The sequence below is a fragment of the Anastrepha obliqua genome, chromosome 1, assembly GCF_027943255.1.
Source record: "Anastrepha obliqua isolate idAnaObli1 chromosome 1, idAnaObli1_1.0, whole genome shotgun sequence".
NCBI lineage: Eukaryota > Metazoa > Arthropoda > Insecta > Diptera > Tephritidae > Anastrepha > Anastrepha obliqua.
In genome coordinates this window covers 28,566,945-28,585,197 of record NC_072892.1, presented here as the reverse complement: position 1 = coordinate 28,585,197, position 18,253 = coordinate 28,566,945, and the positions used below count along the sequence as shown (strand labels likewise).

General features: G+C 35.4%; 1 protein-coding gene across 1 annotated transcript; it reads left to right on the top strand.

Moving 5' to 3' along the window:
* Positions 1-963: 963 nt before the first annotated feature.
* On the top strand, positions 964-12,094 carry LOC129253305 (probable cytochrome P450 313a4). The gene is made up of 8 exons (XM_054891611.1): positions 964-1,223; positions 6,817-7,014; positions 7,083-7,265; positions 7,328-7,403; positions 7,461-7,587; positions 7,672-7,827; positions 7,892-8,318; positions 11,856-12,094. Exons 1-8 carry the CDS (start codon positions 1,073-1,075, stop codon positions 12,026-12,028), a joined length of 1,491 nt encoding a protein of 496 aa, XP_054747586.1. The 5' UTR covers positions 964-1,072; the 3' UTR covers positions 12,029-12,094.
* The last annotated feature ends 6,159 nt before the right edge of the window (positions 12,095-18,253 follow it).

Genomic DNA, 18,253 nt, shown 5'->3' with positions numbered 1-18,253 from the left:
AATGGATCCTTTATCAAGACAACGATGGAAAAAATGCCAGTAAAGCAGCAGAGGAAAGGCTTCAGGTTAGGAGTGGCAGGCACAATCGCCAGACCTCAATTAATGCGAACTTGTGGACTGGTGTGAGGAAAGCCATGTGGAAAGAAAAACCAACAAAAATGAATATATCCTAATATTTGTGGGAGGTAGCTCATTGCGTAGCATTAAACTCCATTGGAAAAATATTGCCGTCTTGTCGACTTCACGAAGGGCAAATGAGTTGCAGTCTTAAAAAATATTTACGATGCTGATATACCTAACGAAATTTGAATTCACTTTCATTTTCTACAAATTGAAATTATCCAAAATACTGATTCTTTCCATCATTTTATGTTCCTTCCTTAAAAAACAAACTTTTCTTTTTTAATAAAATATCAACTAAATCAAATTGTTTTGGATGCAGAAAGTGCTCTTTAACTTGTGATAAACAAATTATGAATATAAAAATACTGATTTCGCCAAGAACAAAATGTTTATCAACTTTTTAAGAAACTGGGAGGGGGAAGCGCTGCTATTATAAAGCTCGGAGCTGTGCAAATGCATTTATAAATGTATATGCGTTTGTATTTTAAAGCGATTCGATGAGTGCGGCGTTATTCAAAATGTTCAAAGATGTAGCTTGGTGGGTGGTAAAATATATGTACATAGCTGAAGCGAGTGCTCTTCCATGAGGTTATAGTCAAGGCAAATTCTCATAAGGAGATAGCAGAAGTAAAAAAAGTGCCTATATTCTACCTCTATTTTCTGCACATTAAAAAATTAAAATAATTAAATTTTAAAGGATTGGCGCTCACTTTTAAATTCATCGCTGTAAAATAAATCGGACAAAGCAAAATATTCGCCAAGTAGCGTTTCTTCGCACTTACCTAGGCAGTTTAACGTCCCGTATAAAATCACAATTTTTGTGACATTCGCACGCAAAGTGTTGACGGGTTAAGTTGTTGAAACATCGCACTTTTATTTATACGCGCAACTTTTCTATTAAGTTAAAAGTGGAGTAATCAAATTATTATTATTTTTTGCAAGGTGAAATATGATATTTTATTATTTAACGGGAAGTCTCTTGTTCCTGTGGCTCTACATTCTTTGGAGCCGAAGGGAATTTTACAAGTTAATATTTAAATTGCCGGGCCCTCTTGGCTATCCAATTGTGGGCATGGGTCATCGTCTATTGAATAGGGAAGGTAAATTTCCCAGACGAAAATACATAAATTTTCATAAATGAAAAATAAGTGATGAAAAAGTGATTGTTTGAAAAAAAAAAAAAATGTAAAACAATTAGGCGTGCACAAATATTTAAGTAAATTGTTTATTTATAAGAAAATAATAGTAATGAAAAATAGTAAATTCAAATTTTTATCAAACAGCCATTTTTATTTGTCAGAGATTGGCTCAAACCTTTTTGATGGTTTTTATTAGTTGACATACCCTTTGGAACCTTGAACTAGCCTTTAAATCAAAGTGGACGTACAGCAAATAAAAAATGTATATTTTTCAAATAACCTTTAAAATCGAATCTCACGAAAACGGTTAAGTTTTGGACAACAGGTCATACAACGAATTCAATCATAAAGTATCCAAATAATATTGCCCTTAAGTGCTTAGAACAACTTTCCTGCGTACGTGTCGCTGCCTCTAACGAATACAACGAAACTGATAATGTGATGAAGAGGGTTGAATAAACAGTAAACCTACAACGTGAACGTTCTATACTCCACGCTTGGATAAGATTTCATAATAGGTGGGAATAAAAGGAGGCAAGGATGATCGGAAAATGAAAAACTATGAATTTCGCATATTCAGAAGGAATTTAAATAACAAATAGAACTCATTGCTGACCCACTAAAATCTAGCTACGAGAACACAAATGGTGGTAATACTCCTTCATCTCTTTCAAATTACCGAGCAGTCAGTGTTAATAACAAAAGTTGACTTCAATGTAATTAAAATGATCCATGCATTGATAAAGGCTGTTTCTAGTGGTAACAATCGAGGTGGAAAACTTTCACGAATACCCTTTAAATACAGCGCAATAATTATTATACTTAAATATTATTCTTGGTACAACATGCAACCAACACTCCAAACATATTTCATTCATGGGCCAGAGATGATATTCCACGCGTTGCCACCTAACGGTCAATTGTCAAAAGAAGCTCTGAGTACATGAAACCGAGGCTACAGAGAACATTTTTCTCGCTAGTACAGCAGAACATAGAGCGCATTAAGATATTGTCAATAGTCTTTTGTTCACTTTCAATCCTGTTATGTCAAGTATGAGAAAACGAGCTCAAATTGCAGGATTTCCGAAAAAAGCACCACATTTGACGGTTGTAGAGAATTATAGTGATGATGAAGATGTTGAAAGTGAAGATCCTACCGATTTTATTTATTTATTTAATAATAATCCATAAAATGTAAAATTCTTCACAGACTATGCAGAGAACAACACAATTTAGTATTGTTTAAAAATTTAATTACATACGTATTTAAATCAGACGAATATGAAAACAACTTGCATTTTTAATGCTTTATATACAGGGTGAACGATATGTAGTGCTATTTATTCAAAACACCATAACTTTTTTGTGTGAAATTAGATTTTATTGATTTCAAAGACAAAATTGTTCAAAAATGATTACAATTTTAACATATATTCACTTTAGCTCGATATGACCACCATTTGCCTTGACTATAGCCTTCAAACGGTAAAAAAATGAGTTGCATGCTGCACGAATGTGATCTTGAGGTATTTTTGCCCATTCTCGTATAATCGCTTTTTTCAGCGCATCCATACTGGCATATTTTTTAGTCCTCACCTTGCTCTCCAAAGTGGGCCAGATGGAATGGTCCATCGGATTTGCGTCTGGCGAATTCGAAAGCCATTGTGTGGACGAAATGATGTGTGGAACATGATTTTTTAACCATTATTGGTTCACATGAGCTTTATGAGACGGTGCCGAGTCCTGTTGGAACGTCCATGGTTTACGACCGAAATGCTTGCCTGTCCACGGCTCTAAAGCAGCTTCTAAAACATTTTCCCGATAATAAGTCGCATTCCCTTTGACACCAGGCTCGATAAAAACGATTTGAGAGCGTCCATCAGCGGTCACTACGGCCCAAACCATTACTTGCGATGGGAAATTGCTTCCAGTGTCCATACGTCGGCTCAAATTCTCGTATGAGCGTTCGGTCAAGTAAACACGATCGTTTTGAGTGTTAATGAACTGCTCAATTGGGAACTTTTTTTTTATCAGAAAACACAATGTTAGGAAATTTGCCACGTTCGTGCAAGCGCAACAACTCCTTTGCTCTTTCGCACCGAACTTTTTTTTGCTGGGGTGAAAGATCGTGTGCTTTTTGGAACTTGTAAGCTTTGACCTTCAGCTCATTTTTCAATATGCGTCGAATGCTGTCTTGGGATATTTTCAGTTCTTTGGCCATTTTTCTTCCACTTCGACGTGGATTTCGTCCAAGTGGAGCCTTCACTTTCCGAACCATTTCTGGCGTTGTTGCGGTTTCTTTTGGTCCATCTCCATAGCGTTTTGCAATGCTACCAGCATCATTGTAACGTTTTACAGTGCGATACACAAACATTTTATTCACTTTGAGGTGACTGAGCTCACGAACAATGGCTGGTTGTGATTTTCCAGCCAAATATAACGCAATCACACTATTACGTTTGAATTCTATCACAGAAAAACAATTCAACAAAACTGAGACGCAAATGCTTTTGATGGCTTATAAACAATATATTGAACTGTCACTAGAACAATTTTGACGTTGATGTCATGAGCTGTTTTACAGATACAAGCAGTGTGAAGTTCATATCGTTCACCCTGTAGAGGAGAGTTAGAAGTGATGGAAATCTCTATTTTGATCTTTACGCGCTCCATTGCTTTTCTGTTTATATACGTAGCTGTTTAGTGCTCACATGTAAACTATTATTGACCTATGACGCAAATTGCAAAAATTATAAATAAAACTTTCGATAGGGTGACTACGTTGGCGCCATATTGTATATACTTATAGCTATGTATTATACCATCTTTGTATATGAGGTGTATTCAAAAAGTATCGTGAATTTTGTGTTTTTTCACAAATTATTTATGTATTCATTAATATCTATTTTGTCCCCTTCAAAGTAATCCCCATGAGATATTATGCACTTGTGCCAACGTTTTTTCCACTCTTCGAAGCACTTCAAAAAATCATTTCGTTTATTATCTTGTTCAGCTCCTCCTTCGATGCCGTCTTTATCTCGTCAATCGTAGCGTAGCGTCGTCCTTTCATAGGCCTCTTCAGTTTCGGGAACAAGAAAAAGTCACAGGGGCCAGATCTGGTGAATACGGTGACTGTGGCATCATGAGTGTGTTGTTTTAGGCCAAAAAGTCGCGCACAAGCAACGATGTGTGAGCAGGGGCGTTATCGTGATGCAAGAGCCAATTTTTGTTCAAATCTGGGCGTTTCTGGCGGATTGCTTTGCGCAAATTTCGCATAACTTGCAGGTAATATTCCTTATTGACCGTTTTACCCCTTATTGACAACTTTTACATTCGACCGAACTTGGCGCACTTTTTTCGGTCTTGGGCAGCTTCCATTGAGATGACTGAGCTTTGGTTTCCACGTCATAATTAAATCTATGATTCGTTACCAGTTATGACCCTCTGGAGCAAATTTGGGTCGTCGCGGACAGAGTCCAACATCTCATTAGCAATGTTCATGTGATGCTGCTTTTGGTCGAAATTGAACAGTTTTGGTACGAATTTTGCGGCGACCCGTCTCATGCTCAAATCATTGAAAAAAATCGAATGGCACGAGCCAATCGATATGTCTAGGTCCTCATTTTCTTCACTTCATCAATTTTTTCGTCTGTTGTTGAAGTGCTCGGGCGTCCGGCACGCTTTACGTCGTTCACTTCTTCTCAGCCTTCTGAGAACATTTTGTACCACCAATAAACGTTGCTTTGGTATGACACAGGCCGGTATGCTTCTCCGTATGACACAGTCAACATTCGGAATGCACACAAAATTTGGTACAGGTTTTTTGATCCATCTTTTTGAATAGGTAAAATCGCTGACGAGCCGAAACACGTGCAAGCAAAGCAGCTGTCAACAATTAACTGAACATTCAAAATGGCCGAACTCGTCGTCATGAGTGAGAGGCATGAGTACCAACATATTGCCACAAAAAAACGAAATTCGAATATACGTAACCAACAAAAATTCAAATTCCCGATACTTTTTGAACACACCTCATATATTTATAATAGGTTCACATATAACTGGATTATCCACTTTTTGGAGTAATTAGAAGGCGAGATTAACAACACAAAATTTGTTCCCCGAAATCCGATATTATAAACATATATTATAATTATAAAATAATCTCGGATTATAAATGTACTCTTTGCTGTGCGACCCTGTATTTTCTGTGTTATCGATAATTATTATGACGAATTTAAGGAGAAATCTAAACGTAAAAACTAAATAAAACGGATATCAGCAAAGAAAAGAGATTTGTAGGCATAATTCTAATAAAATTTGTGTGCGTGTGCCCGTAGACGCTTTGACTTGTTATTGCTTATTGCGCAATTAATTGAGCAATAGTTAACTGCTTCTTTTTGGCTTTCCTTCAAATCATTAATAATAACACAGGTCTGCAAAAAAATGGGTTCGGAATGTTCTATAAAAGTGTAGTGTCATTTCCGAAGAAATTTTTTGCGTAGAATCCGAATCCGGGGTTTAAATTGCTCTATCACGTCAGAATTTTGAGATATCCTAACCTAAAAGTGCAAAAAACGCTGTTTTTGCCCATTTTTGAGGTTATGTAGCTACGCAGATATTGCTCTTCATAAAAAAGTAAACATAGTATTTTAAAGTATAAGTCTTCTTCTTTTAAATGCCGTTGAGTTTGCTTAAATATCTTTATTTTTCACTGAGATATCGCATTTTGAAGTTTCCATGTTTGTGAATTTTTCGATATTCGAAAATCCATTGAGATAACATGAGACGTGATACGGTCGATTACATAGTCGAAAAATTCATTCATTCAATTCTAAAATCAAGGGCAACGAACTAGCAGATTTAGCAGCAAAAGAAGCACAAAACCGCCCCCTAACTATGTCTCTGAACCTCCTACACACAGATATTAAAAAACATATAACAAAAATATTCAAAAATAAACAACACTCCACATTCGAACAAACAACAAGCTGGTACAAATTTAACACAAAGAAGCAAGCAATCAATGAACACACATTTACACATAATACTAACATAACTAGAAGGGAAATAACAAAAATAATTAGACTACGACTTGGGCACACACGACTAACACACGAATATTTAATAAAAAAAGATCTAAATATCTGCAAATACTGCAATACCTCAGCTCCAAACATCAAACACATCCTAGACGACTGTACACATTTTACAAACCACAGAAAATCACTATACAACACAAAACCTACTGATCTACTTTTAAACAATTCTACAGAGAACATTATTAAACTTATAAACTATTTAAAATATTGTAATATCTTAAATGAAATTTAGCTAACACCCTACATACACATATATACACACTCAGTATATTAGCTTAAGGCCACAGTAGCCATAGCTATAAGCTTTTTTTGTATTTTATAGTTAACTATAAATACAACTGTCAATAAAAAAAAAAATAAAAAAAAAATTCCATAATAAAATGGAAAGTGAAGCTCGATAAATATAAAAATAAATACGAGTGTAATCATGTTTTCGTTTTATTTATTTTCAGAAATTTTACAAGTATTTGAAACGGAAGAACAAAAGTTCGGACGAACGTTTTTTTCTTGGCTTGGTCCCTTTCCCTTTTTAGTAGTTGGGGATCCTCAGATAGCCCAAGACATCTTAACCTCTCCTCATTGTGTTAATAAGAGTATTATATATAAAGCATTGGATGATGGCACCGGCAAAGGACTTTTTAGCTTGGCGAGTAAATATTTGAGTAGTTTGCTTTAAATGTATTCGTCGAGTGATTTTCCTTTTAACCTCTATTTTAAGATCCAAAATGGAACAGTCACAGACGTCTACTAAACCCTGCTTTTGGACATAAAGTTCTTTTGAATTTCATACCTGTTTTTAACCAGGAGGTGAATAAACTTCTGCAAAACCTGGATATGTTTTTAACGGAGGAAATCGATTTGACGAAAATATTTCCAGATTTTACACTAAAGATTGCAGCACGTAAGCACAAATTCATTATTACAAGTAGTTCTAAATCCTCAGTATGATATGGCGATCTTTAGTGACGACAATGGGTGACACGTTGCCTTCCGACGGTTCAAACCACTTTAATGAGGGACTATTAAGTTGTTACAAATGGTAAACTACGCACTTAAACTACAAATATTTTGAAGAAATGCTAAAGTTTAAATATAGTGTTCAAGAATCAATGGCAGAGATGTGTTTTTCACCTTGGTTGAACTTCAGAGCGTTTAACTGGCTGTGGAAGAATAATTCCTCATATACGGAGGCCAAATCCGAAATTCGAAATTACATACGCAAGGTACTTCGACCCTTCACATGGAATCGCTCAAGTATATTGTTTTTTTTGTTTTTGTTAAACAATATATTTCTCATTTTTTCATAGTTAATTATTGGAAAAACAAAGGATGAATTAGAGAACTCGGAAAACAGGTCCACACTTGACCCAAATATTTTTATAAATCGTGCAATTGATTTAACACGAAAGGGACATTTCGATTGGCAGAACGTTGAAGACGAATGCAATGTTATTGTGTTTGGGGTAAAGTAGTTAGCTTTTAATATGATAGTTACTATTCTCAAGGTAACACTGAATTCTTTGTAAGGCTTTCGAGACAACTTCAAATACTGTCGTTTATATTCTCACGATGCTGGCAATGTTCCCACAATATCAGCAGAAGGTTTATGAGGAAGTCATGTCCATATTTTCAAGTAAAGATGATGATGAAGTATCTTACGATGAGATACAACAGATGGTGTACTTGGATATGGTTATCAACGAAACGATGCGTGTGATGGCTCCAGTGCCATTGGTCGCCAGGCAAACGGAACATGAAGTTCGCCTAAGTAATGGTGTTGTAATTCCAAAAGGGTTACAGGTTGCTATTGACATTTTTAATATGCATCGACGAACGGATATTTGGGGTCCCGAAGCACACATCTTCAATCCGGAAAATTTTTTGCCCTCAAATTTGAATGACAAACATCCATATGCATTCATACCATTTACGAAGGGAATTCGGAACTGCATTGGTGAGTATTTACTACTTTCTTTTTGTGATAAAATTTGTATCGCATTTCAAGTGCTTCTAAAAATTTTGAATAGAGTTACCTAAAAATATTTATTATTGGTTAAGGGTTGCATTAGTAGCAGCTATGAATTAAATACGCCATTTATATAAACAGGATGCGCACATTATTTGACGGCAACTTGATAGTAAAACTAATTAGCTTTCATTTTGAACAAAATTTAATGAATCTTCACGATTTTTTTCCATAAATTTTTTTTTTTTTTTTTTTTTTTTTTTTTTTTTTTTTTTTTTTTTTTATCTTCCCTTTATTTATTACAGTCTGTTATATATTAACAATATGTAATTTTTGTACAATTAGGGTCTATTATGTTCTTTTACCAATGTAAGAAGAATCTGTTATTATTATTATTGTTTTTTGTGATTACACTGTAAATCTTATAGTTAGATCAGTCGGTGTGTGTCGCTTTAATCTTCGTTTGATATTTTCTGCCGGTGCTATTTTACGCATTTCTTCGTTTTGGTGGACTGACAGTCGCTGTATTTGCTTAGTGCTACATTTTGTGATTGTTTCTTGGATAGTGTCTACGTTTAAGTCACGATGTATGGCTTCATTGGAAATAAACCAACCAGCACTTGTTATATTTCGTAATATTTTGGATTGTGTTCGCTGTATGAGCTGAATATTTGTGTTTTTAGCCGTTCCCCATATTTCTATTCCGTATTTCCAGATAGGAGTAATAATTGTTTTGTATATAGTCACCTTATTATACAGTGATAGTTTTGATGCTCGTCCGATTAGCCAACTTAATTGCCGGTACTTATTCTTGATTTGATTTCTTTTGTTAATGATATGCTGCTTCCATGTTAGTTTTTCGTCAATAGTTATTCCAAGATATTTTGCTGCTGGGCAGATTTTTATTTTGTTGTTTTTTAAGGTTAGATTATATTTTGATGTCTTTTTGTTTGTATATATAACTTGTATAGTTTTGTCTTTATTAACTTCTATACCCCATTCGTCAAACCAATTTACTGTATTGTTTATTAATTTTTGAAGTGTAGAGGTCGCCAGTTTTTCGTCATTGCTTGATGCCATTAATACAGTATCATCCGCGAACGTTGCTATCATTGTATTATCTGTTGTCGGAGTTGGCACATCTGCGGTGTATATTAGATATAAGAGAGGACCTAATACACTGCCTTGCGGTACTCCAGCTGTCATTGGTAGAATATCGGAATATTCGTCTTCATATCTTATATAAAATTTTCGATCAGTTATGTAGCTCTTCAAAAGTTCAAAGTAGTTTTGTGGAAAGATTCGTTTGAGCTTATGCAAAAGTCCTTTATGCCAAACTTTATCAAAAGCTTTAGCAATGTCTAGGTATACAGCTATACAATATTTTTTGTCATTCATATCGTTAAGTATTTTGTTAGTAACCCTGTGGATTTGTTGGACTGTTGAGTGTTGCCGTCTAAATCCGAATTGATGGCTTGGTATCACTTTTTTTGCTATCAAAATTGGTTCTAGTCCGTCGAACAATATTTTTTCAAACCCTTTTGAAAGAATTGGCAATAGGCTGATGGGTCGATATGAGGCAGTTTTGGTGGCATCTTTTCCTGGTTTGGGTATGGCGGTAATTTGAGCAATTTTCCATAGTCGTGAGAAGTATTTAGTCTTTAACATGCAATTGAATATATTTCTTATGAATTGCAATGCTATTTCAGGTAACTCTTTTAAAATTTTTCCATTTATTAAATCATATCCTGGAGCTTTTTTATCGCTTAGCTGTTTTATTTGATTTTTAATTTCGCTTATGGTGGTCTTTCTTGTTTTGATTTGCGGAACGTTTATTATGTTATCAGATTTAATGTTATTGTTTTGATTATCCATTTCGCTTGTAAATGTGTCTAAGAAGTGTCTGGCTAGGGTGTCGGCTTTTTCTTTGCTTGTTTTTGCCCATGTGCCGGCTTCTGTTTTGATGGGAGGTTTATGTATTACAGCGCCATTAATGTGTTTTGTTGCTTTCCATAAGGAGTAATTTGTAGATGCTGCTGTTCCCAGGTTTGCCATATAATCTCGAAGTTTACTCTCCTTGTGTTTTGTAAGTAATGCTTTTAGCTCATTTGTCGCTTTATTAAGTTTGGTTTTATCTACTGGATGTCTAGTGGTTTGCCATGTTTTGCGGAGTTTTCTTTTTTCGCCGATTTTCTCTTTAACGTAAGTTGGGATATTTTCTTTATTTGTCATTTTCGGTGTGGGTGTAGAGGAAACAACTGCTTGTATTACGCTATCATTGAAATATACAATAGCGGAGTCAATTTCATCTTGAGTTTTTAGTGATATATTTATTTTAAGTTTTTGCTCTAATATTTGGCAAGCATTAGTCCAATTCGTTCTAGAATTATATAGGCCCATAGATTGTTTTATTTCAATAGGTCCATAAATTAATTAAATAAAATTTTTATTAGCTACAAGAACCTCTTCGATCCGGGTCCGGAAACGATAGCATGAACGAGTAAAATGCTCCTTGTTCATAAAGATCATAACGGTAACAATTGCAACCTTAAGAGAAGAAGTGGTGCTATGAGGATGCTTATTGAGGAGAGAGTTAAACGGCGCTATGAAATAATGAAAAACCCATTACATCTCAGTCACTACGGGGTGTTTAACTCGCTGCTCGCATGTTTGCACCGGAGATCGTCATGGACAACTCGACGGATAAGACCCTCAGAAACATTAAGCGCCCTTGCAAGGGCCTTTATTGATTTTGAAGAGTCACGTCAATGATCCCTTGCCTTTGTTGAATAAATTCTATAGATCAAACAGTGTGAAAACACTCCTCGTGTTTCTTGCGTTTTGCAACATAATCTGCATCGCCGCCCGATACTTCCAATTCACAGCGAACCTTTTGAACGAATAAACGGGCGCACTTAACTAAATTAGAGGTTTCTAAATCGGTGTGATTTGCTGTTTATCGACGATAAGTGCATGAGTTACGTTGTAGTCCTCCATGTCTTATCTGAAAAAGTGCAAATGAGCAAAAAGAAAAATAATGTTGTCGCTTAAATCCTTCATTGGTTGTTCGGCCGAGCTTCTCCTCCTATTTGTGGTGTGCGTTGTAATGTTTTTCCATAAATGGAGGGACCTAAAGTTTTAAGCCGATTCCGAATGGTAGATATTTTTTATGGGGAGATTTTTCATTGCAGAAATACACTCGGAGGTTTACCATTGCTTGTCGAGGGAAGTCACGCATGGCGCGATGCAAAACTATTAGCTGTTCTGCTTTTCGATTCCAGTTAAATTTCTCGAAATCGAGATTTGTCAGTGTTCTTGATTTCAGTTTCGATTTCGACAATACTTTTTCGGTTTGAAAAATTTTGCTTATTAGTAGTCGAAATGAAAAGTAAGCAAATTGCACCTAAACGTAAAAGTTATGTCAAGTCTTTTATATTTGGAATAAACATAAGAGCGGAATTTACTATAATAAATTCAGAAAAATTAAAATAACTGATTCTTTTTGCTGTATAAACTATTTTTCAGGTTGGAAATATGCATTGCTATCAATGAAAGTAACCATCGCCAAGCTAATATGGAAATTTAGATTTACTACCTCATTTGAATACCAACGTCTACATTTTGTGGAAGACATTACAATTAAGTTGAAGGAAATTCCCCTTTTTCGAATATATGAAAGAAATAAATGTGATAATTAAAAGAAAGGGATATCTTTTCATAAACCAAAAGTATATTTTCTTAATATTAAGGACCGAAAATTCTTTTGTTTCGAAATAAATAATAAGTTTTTGTACCAAATCATTGTTGACAAACCTTATACGGTTTAAAAATGAAAGCCATCATGCTCGTACAAGTGAGTAAACATAAAATCAATTTGAGGCATGCCCAGAAAGAAGGGCAACGGTAAACTGTGCAAACATCAAGATAATCCTTCTTCATGTAAAATTTCATAATTTATCTCTAATTGAGCACAGGTAAGAAGGCCCTTAAGAAGGTAACTATTTCTTAAATTTGTTTTTTATTCTAATTTATTCCAATAATATTTATAACCACTTTAGCCCACCTCAATACGCTCATAATATTGAAATGATGGACTTCCTCAGACTCATTGAACAAACTAAACTGAGTTCTTGTTAGGCCAACTAAATACAAAATATTTGGTTGATGTAAACTTTAGGGAATACTAAGTACATAAGGAAAATGCTCAAAGGAAAAGAAATGTGGTTATTTAAAACCGTAGCACCGCCCTCTGTACATGTAAAGCTCTGCTTATAAATTCACTCTAACAAACTACACCAAACTTTGTAAGCACACTGAATTTTGGTCTCATCTTTGGCCATACGCCAATGTATATAATGCTTAAGAAGCAGCCTCGAAGTTACATAAAAAATATTTCAAAGAACCGTAAACTTATTGGGATTCCTAAATGACTGAAAACATGCGCCGAGTGTGTGAATTCGGTTGCGTTAGACACTTCCTAACTTTTTTATTTGTGCGTTTATACATAGCCATGAATTTCCACTTTCGGAAATACATAAGCACACTTAATTACTGATATTTGTATGCACCATAGCATTATCAATAATTCGCAGATATTCGAATACACCAACAAACTAACAGTTCGTTTTAATGACTCAAAGCCTTAGCTCGAAGCTTCGCACGGAATGACGACTTTTACGTGTACGTATTGCACAGGTATTGATAAATTTATTACATTTCACACACTCGACATACAGTTGTGAGCAAAATAATAGTAGTTCCATTTTACTAAATATTTTAATGTATTGAACTTTTTTAATTGGAATAATGGGGTTGACACAACGGAAATCACTTCGTTTAATATTGTAAATATGGCTTTCAATGTCGGAGTCAAATGGTTTCTTGTGAAAAGTGTAAGTATATTTTTGAGTTTTGAAGTTAGGGTATCGAACCAATCGTTTACCAGTTGTATGAAATCGGCACAACTGTATGCGTTGTGCAAACTATGACCTGTGGAATAACATTAGTAGCGTTCCATAACGATCAAATATTTTTCCGATAGCTTAAACTCAATCGATAAGTCCGATTTTGACGTATACTAAACCAGTATATGAAGTAGTTTCTTACAAAAAAAAAAAAAAAATTAAAAAAAATAAAAAAAAAATTCTTCACGACAGAAAATTAATTTTATTCCAGTTAAAACTAATGACACTTAATGCAAATGGCGCACTGTACAAGAATGACAGATATCAAGCATGGTGAAAAGATTTTTGGAGGTGTACTACCTAGCAGACCATTATTCGGCTCTGAGCGAATTTGACAGATATGCCGAAGTCATTCGTTTTGTGTTTGCACAAAAAAGCTATAATTATAATAATTATAATTTATTTTAGCTTTTCACAAAAACAGAACACAAAATTAGGCTTTAGCTTAGTGAAACACAAAATGAGTGACGTAGAATCCAAAGTTTCCCTAAACAATTTTTTCACCATACCTAACGAGCAAACCTGGTATCTATCATCCTTGGATATCAAGGTTTGCTTGATTGCTATGGTGAATAACAAAATTTTTGAGGGGAGCTTTGGCTGCCACGTCACTTGGGATGTGTTTAATAAAACTAAGCTTGTGTTAGTGATATGCGAAAAAAATCAACACAGCCAATATGGCAATGCTCATACATGCGGTGGGCAGTTCAGGAGAAGATGAGTAACTGTGACTGTGATATCCGTTTGACGGTGATATCTATTGGGTTTGTGTTATTCACAAGAGGGTTGTGTGTTATTTTAGTGGGTCCTAACCGAAAACGTTCGAATTTTATAATGTTTAGTCGTGTATAGGTTTTTGTTTTTTTTTAGTTTTTTGTAGGAAGTCTGTTGTATGAGCTTTTGTGTATTTCATTCATACCAATCATTGAAAAGGTTCTATTCGAGGTGTTGTTTGTTGTGGAAGTGCTGTTTAATATGATTTTTAATATCAAGTAAGTTGAAGTTGTCTGTGCTAGTTATTGGACTTCGATGAGCTTGTTTGGCGGATTGGTCGGCGAAGTTGTTCCCAACTAAATTATTGTGCCCAGGCACCCATGCAAAAATAATTTTTGGGTAGTATTGCGTAATAATATATATTACTGATGTTGGTTGGGTAATAAATGCTGTTATTTATATTGACCATGGAATTAAGAGCGGAGTGAGTCTGAGCATATATAGGGTTATTCAATAGGTGCGCTTCAACTTTTTTCCGACAGGGAGGGCGAACGACGCAATATTTTTTATTTTTCGCTTGTCATTTGTAAACTTCATTAGTATACATTTCATCATGGAACGCTACATACTTGAGCAACGATTGCAAATCGTGCAAATTTTTTATGAAAATAATCGTTCTGTTGCTGCCATTTAAAAGCCGCCCCGTTTTGGGGTTATGTGAAGTCATTGGTCTACAGTAACAAGCCGGCGACGATTTGTGAGCTCAGAGCCAATATTGAACGCGAAATTGCTGGAATTTCGGCCGATTTATGCAAAAGAGTGGTCGAAAATTGGGTTCAACGATTGAACTTCGTAAAACGTGCACGCGGTGGTCATGCAAAAGAAATCGAATTTCATACTTAAATGTATATGTTCAAACTCGATAATAAAAAAAAAATTAGTTAAATAAGTCAAACCGTTTGTGTTTTATTCAAAAAGTTCAAAAGTTGAAGCGCTCTTACTGAAAAACCCTATAGCAACATTTTCTTCAAGTGTTTTACTAGGTCTATAGCTTCAGATACCGCAATAAGTTCCGCTGAATATAGAGAAATATGATTTGGAATAATAATAAATATTTTTATAATTTCGTTTTCCAAGGTTATGCTATAGGATGTGTTTTGGTTTATCTTAACACGTTCGCGAACGTGAATGCTATAGCATTCATTTTTATAGTGATGCAAACTGGCGTGAATGCTACAGCATTCAAATTTTAAAGCCAAATTTTGTTCATTTAATTTCATGTAACTTTAAGTTTTTGTAATTAATATACATTTTAAAGTAATGACCACTTGATTCATTAAGTACTTTCATATAATAGTTAAAATACGATGTTCTGACTACTCTTATAATATATGTGTAATCAGATTTAGGATATTACAACTAGTTTCAAAAATAATTGCCTGTCTATTTTTGCAGCTCCCTGAAATTTTCAGTGTCCGCGAACGTGTTAAATTCATCAATTAAATTTTAAATAACTAAATTTCTTACAACTTATTACTTCTTTGCACTGCAAAATATCAAACAAGCTATGCTAATACGAAATTTCCAGGCACCTCGCTTGCTGCATACAAATGGTGATGCTCAGCAGTACAAATTTATCTAAACGAAAAGTAGTGCACAAGAGGACATCAAAATTACTGGTTTCTAGGCGATAATGGTAGTGAACTCAAATCTATAACATAAATATTTCTATTTTTAGATATTGGTATATTTTATTCGGTAACTTTTAATTTCATTATTTAGTTTTATCTACGCCTGTCATTAGCGAATTCTATTTAAATGAATCTCACAGTTATCTTGAACTACCGCAATTTTATATATTTGCATAAACTTAGCAAAATTTGTGAAAAATTTGCATTTGCGTAATTGACTAGAACCTGTAATCTCAATATATCAAAGCAAAAGTTATCTCGTTTACTTCAGAATGATCTTTGTAGAGGTTGTGATACTCTGGAACTCGCTACCAAATGAAATAAAATCCATACAAAATGTTAGTTGCTCTAAGTTGGAAGTGCTTAAAGTATTAAATATCTAAATGTTTATGCTGCTTTTCTTTGAATTTTCGCTTTCTTTCTTCATTTTTATTCACATTCCATATGTGTAAGTATGTACATACAAGTTTATTATGCCCATAAATTCATTCAGATATTTATTTTGCTACGCTGACGCTTTGTTTTGCCATTACCGAAACAAATTCACCGCATAAGATGTTAGAAGTTTTTTGAAAGAGAGGTGCATACGATTTTTACAGTTACAACTCGTTCTCACAGATACTGATACTCATTATTGCACTTGAGCCCGCTAGCTACTTTTCGTCCATTTAATATTTACCTTAAACAAAAATTATCTGCAATTACATTTTTTCTACATTTATGTATATGAATCGCTTTCTTGTTCATCCAAGATTTCAGTAGCACCTTTGCAGTCGATTTTTAAGCAAATTTCCAGGACTACCAGAGGCTCAGTTGTGGGAAGACTCAGAAAATGAGCCCGGCAAACACTGTTTTCGCATTTTTACGGATGGCTCCAGGACCGAGCATGGCTCCGGCTCTGGGGTCTACGTGGAATCCGGCGGGACAAAACTGCACTTTGCTCTTGGAATGCATGCATCTGTGTTTCAAGCGGAGGTGTATGCAGTTCAAGAAGCGCTGAACTTTGTTGTGGAAAAGCGATGGAGAGGCAGATCTATATGTGTCTGCAGCGACAGTAAAGCTGCGCTTATGGCCTTAGACAGCCCTCCAACCACATCAGGGGAAGTCAAGTTCTGTAAATCCAGGCTGAACTATGTCTTTACACATAATAGTCTGATGCTAACATGGGTCCCGGGACACGTGGGTATCGCGGGTAACGAGACCTCTGACTCCTTAGCTAAGATGGGCTCTAAGGCCAACTTCTTTGGCCCAGAGCCCGTTTTGCCACCCACAAGCGAGCTTGGCAGGCTGAGAGAGGCTGCAGATGGACAAAACTGATGTTACCTGTCATGTCCGATCGACTGTCGCAAACCCTTCTGTAATTAGGCAGAGGGGAGTGCAGACGGCTGGTTGGACTAATGACGGGCCACTTTCTGTGGGCAAAGCACATGGAAAGGTTGGGCATCTCAGACAGTGTACTCTGCCCAGCTTGTGAAGAGGAGGATGAGACGGCGGATTACTTCCTGTGTGTCTGCCCCGCCTTCGCCCGAATCAGGTTTGAGGTCTTTGGCACTGATGTGTTAAGAAGCGACCATCTTGGCTCCTTGGCACCACAAGATCTACTCAGATTTCTTCGGAGATCGGGTAGATTTAAAGAAAATTAAAAGGGAATCCAAGTGTAGTACAATGGACTCAATTATTGTCTGAGTGCTGCACTTGCTAGTTGTCCCGACAAAAAAAAAAAAAAAAAAAAAAAAAAATATAAAAAAATCAACACAACCATTTTAGTTGTTGCCATCTGAATAACAACTGATTGGGGGAATGTAAGATTACGTGTGAAATGAGCGAGCCAATTCAACTATCCCCAAGAATGATAGAATCCAAGATGATCCCATGAACAAATATACAAAAGAAAGGGGAATTATATGTTTGTGAAGAAGAAGAGTAGGCGAAAGCAATGGAAATAACCAAACAAAAGAAATTTTAGGGACACACAAATTTTCTTGCCACGACGTCTTCCGCATAAAAACGCAAACAAACTGCATTTGGAGGCTTTATATTAATTAGTGATTTCTCAATTTAACACACGGCTATTCGTTTTCATGCGTTTGCTTAGTTTAAATGCCACAAATCACAACATTTCCATGCCATTCATAAATTTTAGGCAGTAATTTCTCCTTCTTTTGTTTGTTTTGTATTGGAAAAGGAGCTGACATCAGACTTGTCAAAATCGTGAAAAATAAATTAGCTGTTTTGGAAGATGCCGCCTGCAGTATTAAATTAAATTCGCCTTTGGTGTGCCCAACATCACATCGTTAACCGGCTCCCAGCGAATTTGATCGAATCAGCTGATTTGCTGATGTAATATGGGATGTAACGGCGGTTTGATTACGACGAAGCCCTCTAACGTGGCAACCAAAGTTACTTTAACAATTTTGCTTCGAATTACTAAACCTTGTAATCTCTCTGCTTCATAGGCATTAGCCTAAATTTAAATTAATTACGACAGTAAATTGGCTTGCTTTATAACACAACTTAGAGAGTGGGATTCAGATGTATTGTACTTCACATAAGG

Excerpts from the sequence above, each read along its gene's own strand:
- LOC129253305 (XM_054891611.1), top strand. The coding sequence starts at position 1,073 with ATGATATTTTATTATTTAACGGGAAGTCTCTTGTTCCTGTGGCTCTAC. Across the intron at positions 7,015-7,082 it reads AGGACTTTTTAGCTTGGCGA|ATCCAAAATGGAACAGTCAC; the intron begins GTAAATATTTGA and ends CTCTATTTTAAG. Across the intron at positions 7,266-7,327 it reads TACACTAAAGATTGCAGCAC|TGACGACAATGGGTGACACG; the intron begins GTAAGCACAAAT and ends GGCGATCTTTAG.